This window comes from Telmatherina bonti (assembly GCF_933228915.1).
Source record: "Telmatherina bonti genome assembly, chromosome: 21".
Classification (NCBI taxonomy): Eukaryota; Metazoa; Chordata; class Actinopteri; order Atheriniformes; family Telmatherinidae; genus Telmatherina; species Telmatherina bonti.
In genome coordinates, this window is record NC_136630.1 from 19,272,170 (window position 1) to 19,288,105 (window position 15,936).

General features: G+C 36.6%; 2 protein-coding genes across 3 annotated transcripts; one reads left to right on the forward strand and one right to left on the reverse strand.

Annotated features, from left to right (window-relative positions):
• Positions 1-809: 809 nt before the first annotated feature.
• On the reverse strand, positions 810-10,280 carry dcun1d3 (defective in cullin neddylation 1 domain containing 3). Its single transcript, XM_079261444.1, has 5 exons — positions 9,920-10,280; positions 8,783-8,849; positions 7,703-7,745; positions 7,017-7,558; positions 810-2,729 (listed from the first exon to the last, which is right to left on the reverse strand). Exons 4-5 carry the CDS (start codon positions 7,445-7,447, stop codon positions 2,213-2,215), a joined length of 948 nt encoding a protein of 315 aa, XP_079117570.1. The 5' UTR covers positions 7,448-7,558; positions 7,703-7,745; positions 8,783-8,849; positions 9,920-10,280; the 3' UTR covers positions 810-2,212.
• Positions 10,281-12,698: 2,418 nt separating this feature from the next.
• lyrm1 (LYR motif containing 1) lies at positions 12,699-15,200 on the forward strand. Of its 2 annotated transcripts, none has more exons than XM_079260430.1 (5): positions 12,699-12,743; positions 13,727-13,917; positions 14,012-14,091; positions 14,713-14,744; positions 14,847-15,200. In XM_079260430.1, the coding sequence occupies exons 2-5, from the start codon at positions 13,759-13,761 to the stop codon at positions 14,948-14,950; spliced, it is 375 nt and encodes a 124-aa protein (XP_079116556.1). In that variant the 5' UTR covers positions 12,699-12,743; positions 13,727-13,758; the 3' UTR covers positions 14,951-15,200. The 2 variants fall into 2 exon arrangements, with proteins under 2 accessions (XP_079116556.1, XP_079116557.1); XM_079260431.1 differs by having other exon boundaries at positions 14,012-14,072.
• The last annotated feature ends 736 nt before the right edge of the window (positions 15,201-15,936 follow it).

Sequence of the window (15,936 nt, forward strand, 5' to 3'; positions counted from 1 at the left end):
CTATTGTCGATGGTTTATTGTCGTTGCTCTTATTTTAAAGCAGAGCATAAAAAAGAACCTTTTTTTTTTTTTTTTTTTTTTTTTTTTTAACTTCCCAAAATACCTTTCAGACAAAGTGACCATACAGAGGCTGATGTTTAGTAGGCTTGTCATCTTTGAATACAATAAACAGCTAACTAGCGAGTTATGTTACAGGTAAGCAAATGCTTTTTCCTCATTTCTAAAATAACTGTAGACGGCAAGACGTATAAACTGATTTATGTGATTAGAAGCGGAGGTTATTTTAACATGAAGCTCAGTTAAGCTAGCGCTGATGCTAACAACAATATGAAAGGCTAACGCGCTAACATGTAACGAGTTAACATGGAAATATACACAAAACTAAGTATTCTTCTTGTATCGTCCTTGTATCTATTCTTCGCCATTTAACCAAGATACGGTAGATATTTCAAACCTTCTCATTGTCCACTTATAACTTTAGCAGCCATTTGCTTTGAAATTACTGGGATTTTTTTCTGCGTTTTTCCTCATGTGCCTTGTGTTGTGTTGGTTGGTAACCAGGATAGCAGCCAACCAATAGGAAGACCGACATCTATCTTAGCCACGCCCCCAGTCTGTCCGCTGGCTTCGTCTCCAGCATCCGCACAAGATCCACCTAAATCTTGTGTACCATTGGGTTTAGACAAAATATATTTTCAGGGAAATGAATAGTTTAAAAAAAAAAAAACTATCATGATCAAAACGTCAACACTGTTTTATTTATTATAAATCAGTACATTTCATATATAAAAAAAGAATAAATGGGGTGAAATAAAACCATTGTAGATGTAAACCATAGAAATCAGGTATTGGCCACCCTATTATACTGAACCCTTATCACAGTCTCTTGATTCAGCAGAAGGCCAATTTAACTCTCATTCCATAACACCATATAATATACTGATTCAAAATTTGGGGAAAGGTTTCAAATGGTTATGTGGTTAACGTCAATCTCTCTGCAAAGTACAGTAAATCAGCATGCCATTGGTTTCTGTGCAATTTATTACAACCAATACCAGAAGTCAACATTTTTTTGTGAATTGCACACTTATTTTTTCTTATATAAGTGACAACTTAAGCTCTTATAATAATAATACGACAATATAAGCTTTGTGAGGCACGCAGTTTAATGGTCCTGAATGTAATGCAGGTTTAGGCATCCACTGTCTAGGCTACTAAAGGGATAACCTTAGATTTTTTTGTTGCAATAGAGAATTCCTTAAGTGACATCAAGAGGCAGCTGAGAAAAGCCAATGTCATTCAGTTGCATACACATACCCACCTATTGAAAATAATTGGACATCAATATCGTAGATGCTAGAGGTCAAAAAGGAGCACAGCAGCTGCTTCACCAAACTAAGCTGCTGACTGCAAAAGTAGCACTCAAAAACACTCAAAAAAGAATAAGGGGAGGGGGGTGTTGCCAATGAAATCAGCTTAGGTATAAAATGATCATGAAACTAATGCAATGTGCAAATGTAACTAATTTGCATTATGTTGAAATATAAAATGCCTTTACCATGTTATAAACTTTTGATAAATGAAATGTAATTGTGGGCCAACAATTCTGAATGTAACACAAGTGCATCCAATTCAACCTCACGGCGCTGCAAGATCTAACCCTTCAATACAACTATATTAGTATAAGACTAATATAATGTCACTGACTCTCATGTTAAATTTCCTTTTTTGTAGTATAAAATTATTTGCAGACAGGCAGCAAAACTTCCCTTCTTTATTAAAAAGACATTTCTTGTACAAATAATAACCTAATAATTCAAATTGGGTCTAAACTGCAAAATTGTTGGGAATAATTCTCTTTGTCCACTTAACACTATGATTTTTATGAGTTAACTCTGCTGGATGATGGGTAGGTAAGGACACATTAAAATGGAGCACATGTCCAGTACTAAAAACAAGGGAGGATGAAAATGGTAAAACAAATAACTTAAAAAGAAGTGCTTAAAATAGTTCTTAGAGCCCTTTCAAAAACAGAAAAAAAGCTGAAACCCAAATTCCAACATAAAAGGAGAGCTAAATGAACAGCTGAAATGATAATACTAATTGTCATCCAATTTTTCACAGATGTACAATTCACTTATAGGTATTATCTTTGCCTCCCTTTCAAATATTTATTGTTTTCTGGTCTGTGGCCTCCCAGCATCTGTGAGCCTCAGCTTCCCTCTGTTTCAAGTCTATCTGTAGTGGGCGAACACTGGCTTTCGGTACATCTCCCCTTGTCCTCTTTTGCTATCAGTGCTTGTTCTCCCTCTTTTTTTCTGCGCTCCAACTCCCACTCTACAAAGGTGTCAAAGAGGCTAGGCCAGGCCTCATCCTCACTGTAGTTGCTGAGGTCAGGTCCAATAGTCTGGGTAAAGTTCAAGAACATGTTCCATGTGTCCCTTGAGATGCCTCGAATGCCTGAAGGGTTCTCTGCTAGGAAGTCCAGCCAACGATCCAGGATCTCGGGTGTGTCCTGTGTGAAAACCAAACGCCAAAGGGCAATCGCAATTTCTCGTTGCAGTGAGCGCTGGCCCTCCTCAGCATCCAGGCCAAACTGAAAAGTGAAGCGGTAAAGGTCCTTAAAGTTCTCTTCACCCTGGGCGTCCAACAGCATGCAGGGAAACCGTGAACAGATTCCCTCAATACTGTCTGCCTGGATTGCCTTGCAGCCCTCAACAAACTCCCTCCTAGTGACATACAGAAAACAAAATCAGATGTTAAGAGTTGCAATTAATAATTTCTTGAAAAACAGATCAATACCATAGAGTTCCCTTCTGAGTGACATATTTACAAACCCAGACCAAACAAACAGCTGCATTTGCAGTTGGTACAGCTGGACATTGTAAAGGCATGCAATATAATTCACATGGAGTGTATATCTTATTTCGAAGATGAACTGATACTTGTGTCCAGTGGGGTGTGCTACCAAATGACATAATTGTTTCAAAGGGTATGCTGATGTATGTATAAAGTACTGCTAGCATTACCTGTACATTAGGCCCAGTCCCTTCCAATTCAAAGGATAATGTGGTGGGCTGTGACTAAGGCAGATATACAACAAAACTCAACCCCAACAACACTGTAGGCTTTTCAAAGTCAAATGTCATAAAGAGCTTCAGTAAGCATCAATTGACAATGAAGCATGTTGGTCACCAGAGTGTAGCATTGTCCAAAGCCGCTGGATAAAAAGTGCTGAGTTAAAAATATGAGCAGGAGTGCAGAGACAAGTGACCCAGCCACAGTAGGCATGCCTATTCATCTCTGAAACTAACTGCATGAGAGGGAGGGAGAGGATTCAGAGTAGGATCCTCTTCCTGTTGCCCACTATCTGAAATGGGTAACTGTGTGTTCATGTGTGTATGGCTATCTTAAGCATCCCCCCCTCTACATTATACTTGGGGGTAGAAACTCTTGGGAAGAACAATTGACTGGCACTTTTATGGTGGTACAACTTCTAGGAGCTGTTTGGGAGCAAGAACATGTTTTTAGGATTAAGGAGAGACCAAGGATAGGTGAAATGAGTACAAAATGAAAGTCACCAACAATGATTCAGATCAGACTAAATATGTCAGTACACACATGTTTACACAAGTTTCCAATTGACCTTTCACAAACCCTACCCTCATTGCTCAATCACATGGTATTAGCACTTGATGTAAGCTAGGTCCAACATTCCCCAAGATGGTGAAGCAATGCACCTATGGATGGTGTAAATAAGAGTGAGCATTCCAAGAGCTGATTTGGGAAGTTGTGTTTATTCCCTTCCCAAAGCTGAAAACACAACTGGAGCAGTGCCTACAATGGATAAAACGGTGTGAAAGGCCTCACTCCCAGCTGAATGTCTAAATAAACAAGCATGTGTACATCTGCTCAAAGGTATCCAAGTGTTATCCTGCTCTAAAGGTGCTGACATCAACAAAATTGTTGATCAAGGTGATATTTGTTAATATTTTGTATTAGGATATCATTGCTCGAAGATTACCCTCTAAGTTTAGTAAGCCTATTAGCTAATTTTGGTGAGTGTCTACGTTAGCTGTTCACTGTCATGTTGGGTTTCAATCAAGCGGCAACCTCCAGCAGTTAAAAGTGAAGCCTGAAGCCTTAATTGCCAAAAATTGCAGTTCACCCCTAATCCACTAGGGTAGTTGTGTCAAAATCCAATCTTTGAGGGCCAGGACTTCCTTTTGTTCTGTCCCTACACCAACACACCCGATTCAAATCAAATGGATACAACGGCTTCTTGTCAACCTATTCATTAATTTTGGTCAGGTGTTGAGCATGTTGACAACAAAAACCACAGGATACTGACCATTGAGGGCTTGAGTTTGACACCCGTGTGTTAGGGGCTGGCATCAAAACAGCAAATTCCAATAGAGTCCCATGTTTAAAAGGTCAATTTCACAGCAAAAATAAACAAACTGGGCAATTGGTGGAAGCGGATTATGGTCTTCTTCAAAGGGGCCCAAACTGTGCCAGTATGGATGCACCCTAAAAGCCCATTTATGCTCCTTTTATGTACATCAAACATCAGAGCCCTCATAATTTCATGCACCCCTTCCGTTGGCATGGTTATTACAAAATACATCCACCGGAGGGCAGGACAGAGTTCATAGTTCATCTCCAAGTCCTGATGTCAGTTTTAAACAATTGCAAACACAGCTACAGTGGAGGAGATCATTATAATGTACAATCACAGGGTCCAAAGGAGGAAATAAAGTAGACAACTGGGGTCTGTACGATCATTAACTACATGACGATTTTTCCGATTTGTTTCTTTTGTTGGCCCCACATCAACTAAGGTTTTTAACACTGCCACCACGGTTTCTGGTAGTAGTACTACTCCATTTACTCTTTCATTGTTTGTATATACAACAGCCCAGAAAAACTGACCAAATTACACACAGAAAAGACACACAATTAGCCTTAAGAGTGGATAGGTGGAACATGTCAGTATTTGGCTTTTACCATAATACAAGGACAGTGTTACTTTTTCAAGATTTTTTCTCTTCATTGCATTTAATATAAACAAAATGCGCTTCTTAACAACTGCCCGGTAAAATTTTCCATTTAGTGCAAAAAATAATCAGATGGTATTTAAAATTAAATAAGAAAAATCCGAATTAGTCATGGTATCCATTATTTTGGACTAACATTATTTCTTACTAGTTTTTTCCAAGGTAATTGTTATAAAGACAGCCTAGTTGTGTTAAATGGTAGTGAAGAGATGCCATAGTTTGTATGTTTCTATCAGATCACACCAAGTATGGGTTTCTGAAAGCATATCAAAAGGGTATCTTCAATGCCCAACCAGAACCCAAAAAAATCCATTCATAACTTGGATAGTAAATACAGTGAATGCATGCATATACTGCTTCTATTTTAAATCAGCTTCTCAATGCAATTCTTTTAATTAAAATAATAAACATGTAATGTATTCAAAATTTTACAATCAGCTTTTTTTTTTTTTTTTTTAAAAAAAGGTTCCATTTACACAGGACTCCATTTATTAAAAAAAAGACAAAGCAAAACAATAAAATAAAATAAACTGCTATGCTCAGTGATACCCAGCTGAGCAACAGTCTGTGTAGATTTCAAGTCATGAGTAGATGCATCAACAGTCTGGAGTCATTAGGGCGTGGAGTAAAAGGTGTGTGTGTTTGTGTGTGTGTGTGCGGCGGGGAGGGGGGGGGGGGTGTGGACTTGTGAGTCACAGAAAATGAAGAAAATAGTCTTTCGAAAAGATGAGTTTGTCATATGATTAATTTGTTACTGGTAGGTAGTTTAACAAACTTAGGAAACCTCTTGGTTTTATGTCATCACATTGCCACTAAAGATGGAAAGAGGTAAAATTTTGTAACCATTTTAAAAACAGACAAGAAAGAATATGCAATCTACTTTAAACATTACAGCCAGGCTAAAACTATGAAGAAAACTTTGTCAGCAAATTGTTCTGTTTTAATATGCGTAGTAGTGCCCTACAGCACTCAAAGACCATATTTTTAGGGTGATATTTTAGCAGTAATTATCAAAAATCTATTAAGTCTTATCAGTGACAACCACTTTCATCTTCACCCACCTGAGCCAGTGTTCAACATATGACTTACAATAAGACTTGTGGAATAATAATTACCTCTGCCAAATAGGTTATGTTTTTGCTGGTGTATCTCTCTCTTTCTGCATGTCTCTGAGCAACCTTATGCAAAACTACAGCAGAGCTTTATTTTGAAGAATATCTTGGTTTAACTTACATTGTGTTAATTTTTGGGAGTATTTTGGATCACCATTTGGATCCATGTTTTTGAAGGATTCTTTATCGTTTTTAAGACATTCTCAGTATAGCTCCACAATAAATGGTCAGGGTGCTTGGCCAAAAAATACAGGGGGTGTTTGAAGTTCCCAAAAAATTTTTTAAGGTCTCAAAGATAGGTCTTGATCCTGGCAAAATTCTGGATACTTCAATCAAAAGCTGTTAAAAGCATGAGATTTTGTCATTTTTATCACTGTGAGATTATAAATGAACATATATACATACAACAAACACTACAATATAGCCAAGACTATGTGGATTCATTGTCTATGAATTTTGAAATCTAAATGTGTATGCACTCTCCAAGTGCTTTTTTAGTTTGGCTGTGTTATATCTAATAATATAGTTTTTATGTTAATACATTTCTTAACTGTTGTACTTGTACACTTGTAAAACGTACACTTGGTGATTCTGCCCAATCCAACAAAACAGAGTCGTCAATCCAATCTCTAATTAAGACAATCAAGCCTAGTTAGGATACCCCTCCAAATGTTGAACTGGTTTTTTATCTCTAAATCTGAGCTTGTAAACATATGCAGCTACAGATGCTACATCTACAATTTATGTAAATGGAGACAGGAATTTATTTTTGGATTATCTTAGACATGTACATCAGTAGCCATTGCAAAGAAAATATCACACTCAGTGACCTCAAGCGTCACCTTACCTTGTAAACTTGCACATTGTGGCAGCTTGAAACTTCCAGGCAAGAACAAGCACACGAAATTCTGCTGGATCCACACACAGATCAATACAAAACTTCTCCATGCCTTCCTCCAAGATAGCATCTTCCTGTTCATCCTTGTAGCAGCAGAAAAGCTCCTCAATGCGCAGCATTGACAGACCATCTCCACCTGGACAGTCTTTGTTAGTCTCCTTCATCACTGTTGAGATGATGGGCGTCTCCACTGTAACATCCGAGGGCTTGGTGCCATTTGACAGCTCACTATTAGCTTTGCTACACGGGGCACTAGGCTCTTCTTTGTGACCTCCACCGCCAGCACCGACACTTTTCTTCTTCGAACTGCTCTCCTTGTCTCCACTCTTACTGCCGAGTGAGGACGACGGATTCTTACACTTTGTGACACACTGGCCCATGTCTTCCTCCCTGGTCCCTCGTCTGTCTTTCCTCCTCACCTTCAGTCCCCGTCCAAACCACCTAGACACCTCTGCTCTGCCCTGGCAAGACGTCTCAACATACCCTCAGGCCTAAGGAATAGAATAAATAAATGTTGACTGTCACAAAGGGCAGCTTTCAATCTTATTCAGAAAAAAAGGTCAACATGTTAATATCTGTCAAATAATTTAGCACACACATATTTGTGAACTTCTAAGGACAGATAATGATAATACCTGTGCCAGATCTGTCGCTCTTCAATCAGCAAACTTAAAAACCCTAAAGAGTGAAGACCAGAAAAAAAAACAATTGTCTATATATCTGCAACTAAATACAACGTGCACATCACCACGAAAAGAACAACATCACTGGTAACCACAAAAACCTGATAAGATCATTTTGGTTTTGTGAGGGGCCGAAAAATTTAACTTTTTGTGTGTCAGCAATGAAAGGATTTTATCTCAAGTATTACTTTGGGTAAACCTAACATTCTTTCCCCCTGAAATCAGATGTGAATTAAATTAAGTTAAAGTCATATAGGGGTAATTTAAAACAAAAGTAATTTGTTATGTAAAGTTTTGTATGTATATACATGTAGTTGTTGCTACCTTGCACATAACCTTATAGCATGTCAGAAAAACAGGGACAAATTGACATCCAGGCATGTACATTCTGGCTGAATAAATAGCCTCAAGATTACAGGAAAGAGCTGTATATTGAATTCCTTTGGTACACTGTGTGAACTATTATGCCAATAGTTGCTGTTTATGCCTATTGCGTAAATTAAATGTGTCGTTTTTCTTGTGTTGTGAGGAAATTTAGTTTAATCCCTCAATTGAAGTGATGAAGCAAGTTTCCACTCCTGTTTATGCGTCATTTTCTGGTCATAACTGATATTATCAAGTAGCATACAATTAGCATTGTATTACATTTGATAGGTTAGTGAGTTAATGTTTCATAAATAAAATTCGCATCTGGAAGAAGCATCCAAAATATATGCTTGGCTACAAATGTTGCAGCATATGAAAAAGCAGTTCTCATTATATTATTTGTGTTTTAATAAATGAGGCCTTGAAGTAATCAACTTTGTTATCAGCCATCACCATTTAAATGTGAAGAAAAAAAGTTATTTAGACAGCAATATAACCAAAAGGATGATTGTACTGAAAAAATGTGATTTCAAAACATCACACGGTGAGTATGGTACTAACTGGCAAGTAATAAAACAAACAAAATTTTATGGGACAACAACAGCATATTATAGGAAGATGACATGTATCATAATCAACAGTGTAAATGATAAAGATGCTACTTACAGACACTCCTTCAGATGGCATTGTCTTTCACTTCTGTTCCATCATTGTGACCTTGACATCCGTAATGCTGAAAAGACACATTATCTTGTCATCATAAGCAGAAAGTGATAGCTCATCATTCCCAAACCTAGAGGGACTATTTTCGTCAACGTGCTTTGAGTTGGTAATTTGAGCACAACTGTTTATCTTATTGCTGGTTCATGAAAGTACAGGTTTAAATCTGCTAAATGAGACAATAATATGTTTTTACTTCATATAAATTATGCAATGTGGATTTTATCAGGCTTTTACATCTCTGGCTTTGAGGTTTCCTGTCCAACTTCAGATAACCAGTAAGGAATATCTCAGAGATCGCAGAACATTTGTGTTGCACTTTCCAAAACTTTAGAAAGATCTGAAATCAACGTTCAGTGTGTGTAACGATCAATGATCGTGTACAGCTGCCTCTTAAAGTAATAAGAGCAATACTGAATCAGAGCAAATGAACAGGACTGATCAATGCACTGGGCATGTAGAGGCAAGTTTCTCAGAGGCAGTTTGGCTAGGTTTGCCTCACTGAGATCAAATGGACATATGAAGGTCTACTTATCCACAATTAACCAGTAAGAAAGTTTAGCAAGCACCAAACAACATTCAGCCAGTACTTTGTACAGATTAGCCAGTCTTTAAACCACCAAAGGTAAAGTATAGTTAGAATGGCAAATCAGTAACATCTGTAACACTGTTGCCAAAAGGACATTCTCACTTTAATTTCAAACATCTATATGTAATGTCACGGTTTAGTTCATCACAAGTTATGTTTGTTGAAGAGATGCGACTTTAACAGAATCAAGTAAGCTTAACAGCGCATGTACAACACGTAGACATTAAATGTAAACAGAGCTCTAACACTCATTTGAAATCCACACTTTGAACTATTACTCATTAATTCAGGTTTAATTGACAGCTCGGTTATTGATCAACGACACATGTCCGTCAAAGGGCCATTTAACAGCTACATCTGAACTGCCTGGCCCTGACGATGTCGCCATAGCTAGCTAGCATCAGCTCGGTCCACTAAAAGTTAGCCATCGGCTATGCTAGGTCTTTTCCGATTGATACGAGAAGTACCTCAAACATCCGCTAAAAGAGACTTACCTTTATGGGAAAACATTCTGAGTTGAATTTGGATGGACATCACTCCAAGAATGCCAGTATAAATTAAGTAATTAAATAAGTTCGTTTAAAAAAACACGTCTAGAAACGAACTGAAGCAAACTCGTCGCGTTAACTCAGATTGCTAGCTTACTAGCTGGCTGCTTACAAAAAAAAACTTCCACATCAATGTCCAATTCTGTTCCGTCTTTGCCAAATAAATGTGTTCAAAGCTAGCAGCTGAAGTTTGTTCTTGAGTAAATCTTCAGTGTGTTTGCTCTTTGAAATGAGTGGAAAGACCGTCTCGAACTAAAGCACCCTATTTCTTTGTGCTTCCCCCTTTTAGTCATTGAGTGTAGCTACATTTTCCTGCATCACTTCTCCCTCCCAACAAGCAGCCAACAGCTGATCTCCATCTGAGCCGTGGTGTATCATCAAATCCTGTCACCCATCACACTTTGTGACCTGAGCAAGAATTGCCATCAAGTCTCAGCGTGTGGTCTAACATTCACGTTTTTTGTACATTTCTGTGTTGTCAATACTTAAAAAAAAAAAAAAAGGCATTAACATTTATTGTAATTTAAGGGATTTATTGCCCCATCACAAATTGCGACTCTAAAGAAAATATGGAAAAAGAGTTGACCAAGAATTTGTTTGATTGTCACTGATGCACAGTTGTTTACCAGTAACACTTGTAAGTATGCAAATACATGAGGCAAGTGTGACAAAATATTTCTCAATAGAAGGACATTCCTCAGAATTTGGGTAATTGAATATGATGTTACATGTTCAGTGATTAAGCAACAAAGACACTTACCAATATTAAGATAAGAACTTTTGTCTTTTTTAACTGTAAGTATGATCATCATCTAAAATACTCAAGTATGTATTCTGTTGTTTCTATTTCGTCAAACTCATGGTTAAGTCATTTTCAGATATGTAAATGTTTAAAAAGCCCAATCATAATCCATTTGCAGGAAAACATATTGAACTTTTGACAGAGACATGTGTACATCTTCCTAAAACTTAAGTTAAAAGGATTACAACTTATGTGTTTATGAACTGTTAAACTTTCTATTAAAAAGTTCTATCACGCATCACAAAATCCTATAAACACAACTTCAGCCCTCACTGTGTATTTACAGACTGGAAAATAGAAATTATACTTATGGCTGATGGTGCTGTTTATACTTACTTTATCTTTTACATTTAATTTAGTATGAGGGTGACTTATCCATCTAAATGCACTAATACAATTGATCATCAACAATCTACAGTACTAAAAAATACTATTTTTATTCTAAAAGAGCAACAACCCATTTGTTTAGACATTATTTGGTTAAAAAATTAAAAGTTTAGTGTGATAAGCAAGGGTTATGTCAACATCCACTTTGAAACTTTCTTAAAACAGAAAATCCTTACAACTTTTCAAAAGTTAACAAATAAAAGCTGCATTCAGGTTTTAAATACAACAAGAGGTAGAATAACAACAAATGAAACAATAAAAAAGCTGCCAAGGGGTTTTATGTTTGCATTATCAGAGAAACGTATTTATAAGAAAATGAAGAATAAGTGCAGCAAGCTATTGAAATTTGCAGAGATAACGGTACATAAGGTGATAAAATGTAATGTCTACTGTTCTAATAAGTGTAAAAAAGTTGATATACCAATTTGACTAAGTTTATTCTTCAACACATCCTGAAACCTTTTTGAAAAGCTGTTTGTTGTACTTACATTAGTAGTTTTCAGGAATAATTCTCCAGGCTTCTTTTGGGACATTTCAGAGTTGTTCTTTGGATGTTGCCATTTTTTGCTTTGTTGTTTGTCAAGACAATCTCACACAACATACTTGTTTTGGTAATGTTGAGGTCCTGCCTCTGGGGAGAATTCATCTCTGCATGTGACCTGTTGTCACAGATTTTCAGTCCAGTTACTGTGTAATTTGGCATACTCCATTTCTTTTTCTTTCTTATGGGTCTCAACAGCGAATCTAGGAGAACATTTCTGATGAGGCTTCAGACAACAATAAATGGCTCTCCTCAAAGAAGAGGAGCCTCTCGGATACTGGGTCTGGAATTTGTTGTATTATTTCTTTGGGACTTCGCTCTCATTTACTGTAAAGGTTCTGCAAAAAATTTTAAAGCCTGCCATTTTTGTTGCATTTTGGCCTCTTTGAAGGCACACCATCTTGGGACATGGTTATATACACGCTATTATATGCCTGTCATGATGTGATGTCTTTGACATTTTGTAGATGCATCTGAAGAGATGACATCTATGCGTTTTTACACCTCACTAATAATTAAGTGTCTCAAAATATAACTTTTGTGACTAAAGCCAAGAAGAATGGCATGGATATATTATTCTACAAGCAAACAAACAAAAAATAGTTATACACATGAAAAAGAAGAAAGAACAACTTTATTGTCAGGTTTTTGTCCCTCTTCTTGTTATGAAAACAAAATATTAAAATCACTCAATGAAGGTAAAATAATTGCAGAGATTATTTTTTTTTAAATTAGGTAACCTTTGAATAAATATATAAATATTCTAGTATCTAACTGAATATTTGAACATGTGATTAGGCTATTATTATTATTATTATTATTATTATTATTATTATAGCACTAATCCTATTATTATTATTACTATTATTATTATTATTATTATTATTATTATTAATAATAATAATAATAATAATAATGATAATCCTATTATGTACTATTTCTTTAAGATTCTGTGTATTGGTCCTGAGATGTGACGTCATCAACAAGGGACAATTGTCCTGCAGAACAAGCAGTCACTGCTACATCTTCACACACTGCCGGTAGGTCACTTTTGTAGTTATATTTTAAATACGTCACAATCTATGGTTACGATAAGTTATTCTAGACCACTGATGTGAATATAAATTATACTGTGCTTATTTATTGATTTGATTTTATTTTACCTCTGACTTACAGACACTCAGTCTTCCAAATACACCTAACTTTATGTCTATAATATTCCACAAATTCTTCTGTTTTAGGAAACAAAGTGTACAAATACACCAGCAGATTAATTTCTGGATTTTCTGTCAACTAATTACATTTTTAAAGAAAATACCCAAGATATCTCAATCAGTCATGTAACAGTTCAGCGATCAAACTATCGGAGGTTTTAGTGGCATCTAGTGGTGAATGATGGGAACACTCGAAATTGTACAGAGCAGCTGACCCAAGGCATTTATTGGAATGGATTTATTGTTTGTTTAGTTGTAGATATGTTCGGAAGCATAACACAAGCTTTCCAGAGACCTTTAATCAACAATGTGATATGGTGGATAAAAAGGTAATCAATTTAAGGACTCTGTTTCTCAGCATATCATTTAAACTACCTAGTGATTTCATCAAATGTAACATATTATCCTTCAGCATCAAATAACCTGGAGAAATATAATTACACAAGGCAAAAAGTGAACTGTAAGATCCTTACATAGTGTTTTTCCTTCACACATCCAAACTAATAGGGTGGCCATGTACAGTGCTGCTTGGTGGCGTTTAGAAGCAATCAAGTCACATCTCAGCATGTGAAGGGGTCAGAGATCAAACTTACTGTCATGCAATTAACAGTCCACCTACCAGTCAAGTCAGAGTCACCTGTTACAAGCTGAAACATGTTTATGTTGTTATTGTTATGCATACTTTTTTCTTGATCACGTTTAGAAAGCAGTTGTGTGATACTGAGCATGCAATTAAAGAACAGAAATGTATCGTACATCAGAACTGACTGTTTTTAATGTCTTCAAACTTGATTTCCATTTTTGTGCAGGTACTTGGTGTTTTATCAGATTTTGAGCCCAGATGACGGCGTCTGCTCGCAGTAAGGTATTGTCTTTGTACATGCGTGTCTTTCGCATCGCCCGGACCTGGCAGGCACAGAGTGGCGTTAAAACTGACACAGAGACTGAGAGAAAGTACATTGTGCAAGAAGCCCGCACTCTGTTCAGACACAACCAACAGGTGCTAAGACCAACTCTTTGCTGGTAGGTTGTAAATAACTGTTCACAACAAGATTTAAGATTAAATGTTTTCTCTTTGTGTTTCTTTTTTTCAGCTCACAGATCGAGAATCAATAAAGACATGCATAGAAGAATGTGAAGCAAGGATAGAAATCGGTACGAATCAGGAGATTCTGTAAGATTTCCATAAAAGCAACATTATTGTACCAATTTTTAGTATGTGCTGGTGAGGTGCCCAAATTACACTTTAAACAGAACCATAATGTTTTTTTTTTTTAATTTTTTTTTTTTTTTAGATATTTTAATTGTTTTTGTCTTGCTTGGCTTTAATTCTTTAATTAACACCTCTAGTTTTTTAGATCAGGGCTATTCAACTGGATCCCATGAGGGGTACAAGCCTGCAGGTTTGCAACCTTTCCATGCAACAACACACCTGACTCAAATTAATGAGTGGTTGTGCAGAACTTCATTGGCTTTTGGATCAGTTTAATTTGGGTTAGGTGTGTTAAAGCAGGGATACATTAAAAACCTGTAGGGCTGTGGCCCTCTTGGGACTGAGCTGAATAGCCCTGTATTAGACCAAAACCAGTGAAAGACTGAACAGGTGCTACCATGTTAAGTTGTGCAGGACATGTACATTTTATCTTAGTCTTTTAACATTCTGATTAGCTTTGAGATGCTAATAATAATAGATAAGGAGAATGTCCTCTCAAGATTCAGAGAAATAGTGCAAAATGGTGTTGAAAAGCCCACATTATCATTCACATGAAGCTTTTCTTTTTTTCGTTTTTACCAGGTCTACATTACAGAAATCCATATCCAAGAGCCGTAAGTCATAATCAGATATTATACAGAAGACGTTTTGTGAGTTATGATGTGGAGAAAGCTGATCTAATAACCGCCCTTTGCTTTCGCTCAATTTTCCTGTAGACCTACCTACCACCGCTCGGACTGGCTACTCAGAAGGGCAGGAAGCTGCGAGCGCAGCAGCGCCTCAGGAAACAGGCCAAGCCAATTTACTTACAGTCACATGATGAGACCTGATGGCTGATATCCCTGATCCTCATCCAGAGTTCAGGTTACCAAGGACAGGAGAGTGGGGTTCAGTCAGTGGGTGATATTGCAGGCTAAGTTTCTGCAAACACTCCCTGATGCAAAAACAAGTCATTATTATGGATAAAGCCACTTTCATTCTAAGCTTTAGCTGTGAATTAGAGTCCATTTTTAAGTGTCCATGAAGAGTGTCATTTTATGTTCAGCTCAGGAACATTGCCACTGAAGAATTACTGGTTTTCTATTATAGTCATTGTTGCTAAAACTATTCTGTTTGAGTAATAAATTGTCTTTATGTAAAAAAAAAAAGAATAAAGTGTCCCATATGTGAGTATCTCAAGAATTTAGCACTTATTTTTAATCAACAGGATGTTCAAAAATATGACAAAAACTACCTTCTCAAACAGGAAATAAATTTAGGTTAGACTTTGCTTTCATACGGTTGACAGCTGTTAGGTGCTTCAGCTGGTTGGTTCTTCCTTAAAGCTGTCATAAAGAGAATGCTTATTTTATTCTCGTAAAAAATTCTTGTTTTTTTCTTCTTAATTTCTATTTTAAAAGGATGCACACACACATAAACAATGGAAATAAAAAAATTTGAAACAGAAAAGGAAAAAAAAAGTATATATATATGTGTGTGTATGTATAAATAAATTAAGAGATAGCAGTGAATCATGAAACAGACAAAGGCAAGGATTAAGTAATATTAATATCCCTGGCAACTGAAGATGATGATGTGGCTTAAATGCAAAAGTTAATGAATTACTGAACATTCCTAAAACATATGCAGCATTGTCCCCAGCATCTGACCCAGACTTGTTTAGTAAGTGCATTACTCCAACACCAGTTATCTGTGCAAATGCAATAATAGCATGAAGCACCTTTTTGCTGTAAACAGTAACGATAAGAGGAAGGAAGTTGTCACTGCAAAGACTGGAGTAGCCTAATTGTCCCAGCTGTTCTGATC

What these genes read in the sequence shown, in the direction of transcription:
- dcun1d3 (XM_079261444.1), bottom strand. Translation starts at nt 7,447, where the DNA reads ATGGGCCAGTGTGTCACAAAGTGTAAGAATCCGTCGTCCTCACTCGGC. An exon ending in ACAATGTGCAAGTTTACAAG is followed by an intron (nt 2,730 to 7,016) that starts GTAAGGTGACGC and finishes GTATGTCACTAG; the next exon opens with GAGGGAGTTTGTTGAGGGCT.
- lyrm1 (XM_079260430.1), top strand. Translation starts at nt 13,759, where the DNA reads ATGACGGCGTCTGCTCGCAGTAAGGTATTGTCTTTGTACATGCGTGTC. An exon ending in TGTTCAGACACAACCAACAG is followed by an intron (nt 13,918 to 14,011) that starts GTGCTAAGACCA and finishes TCTTTTTTTCAG; the next exon opens with CTCACAGATCGAGAATCAAT. An exon ending in GAAATCCATATCCAAGAGCC is followed by an intron (nt 14,745 to 14,846) that starts GTAAGTCATAAT and finishes ATTTTCCTGTAG; the next exon opens with ACCTACCTACCACCGCTCGG.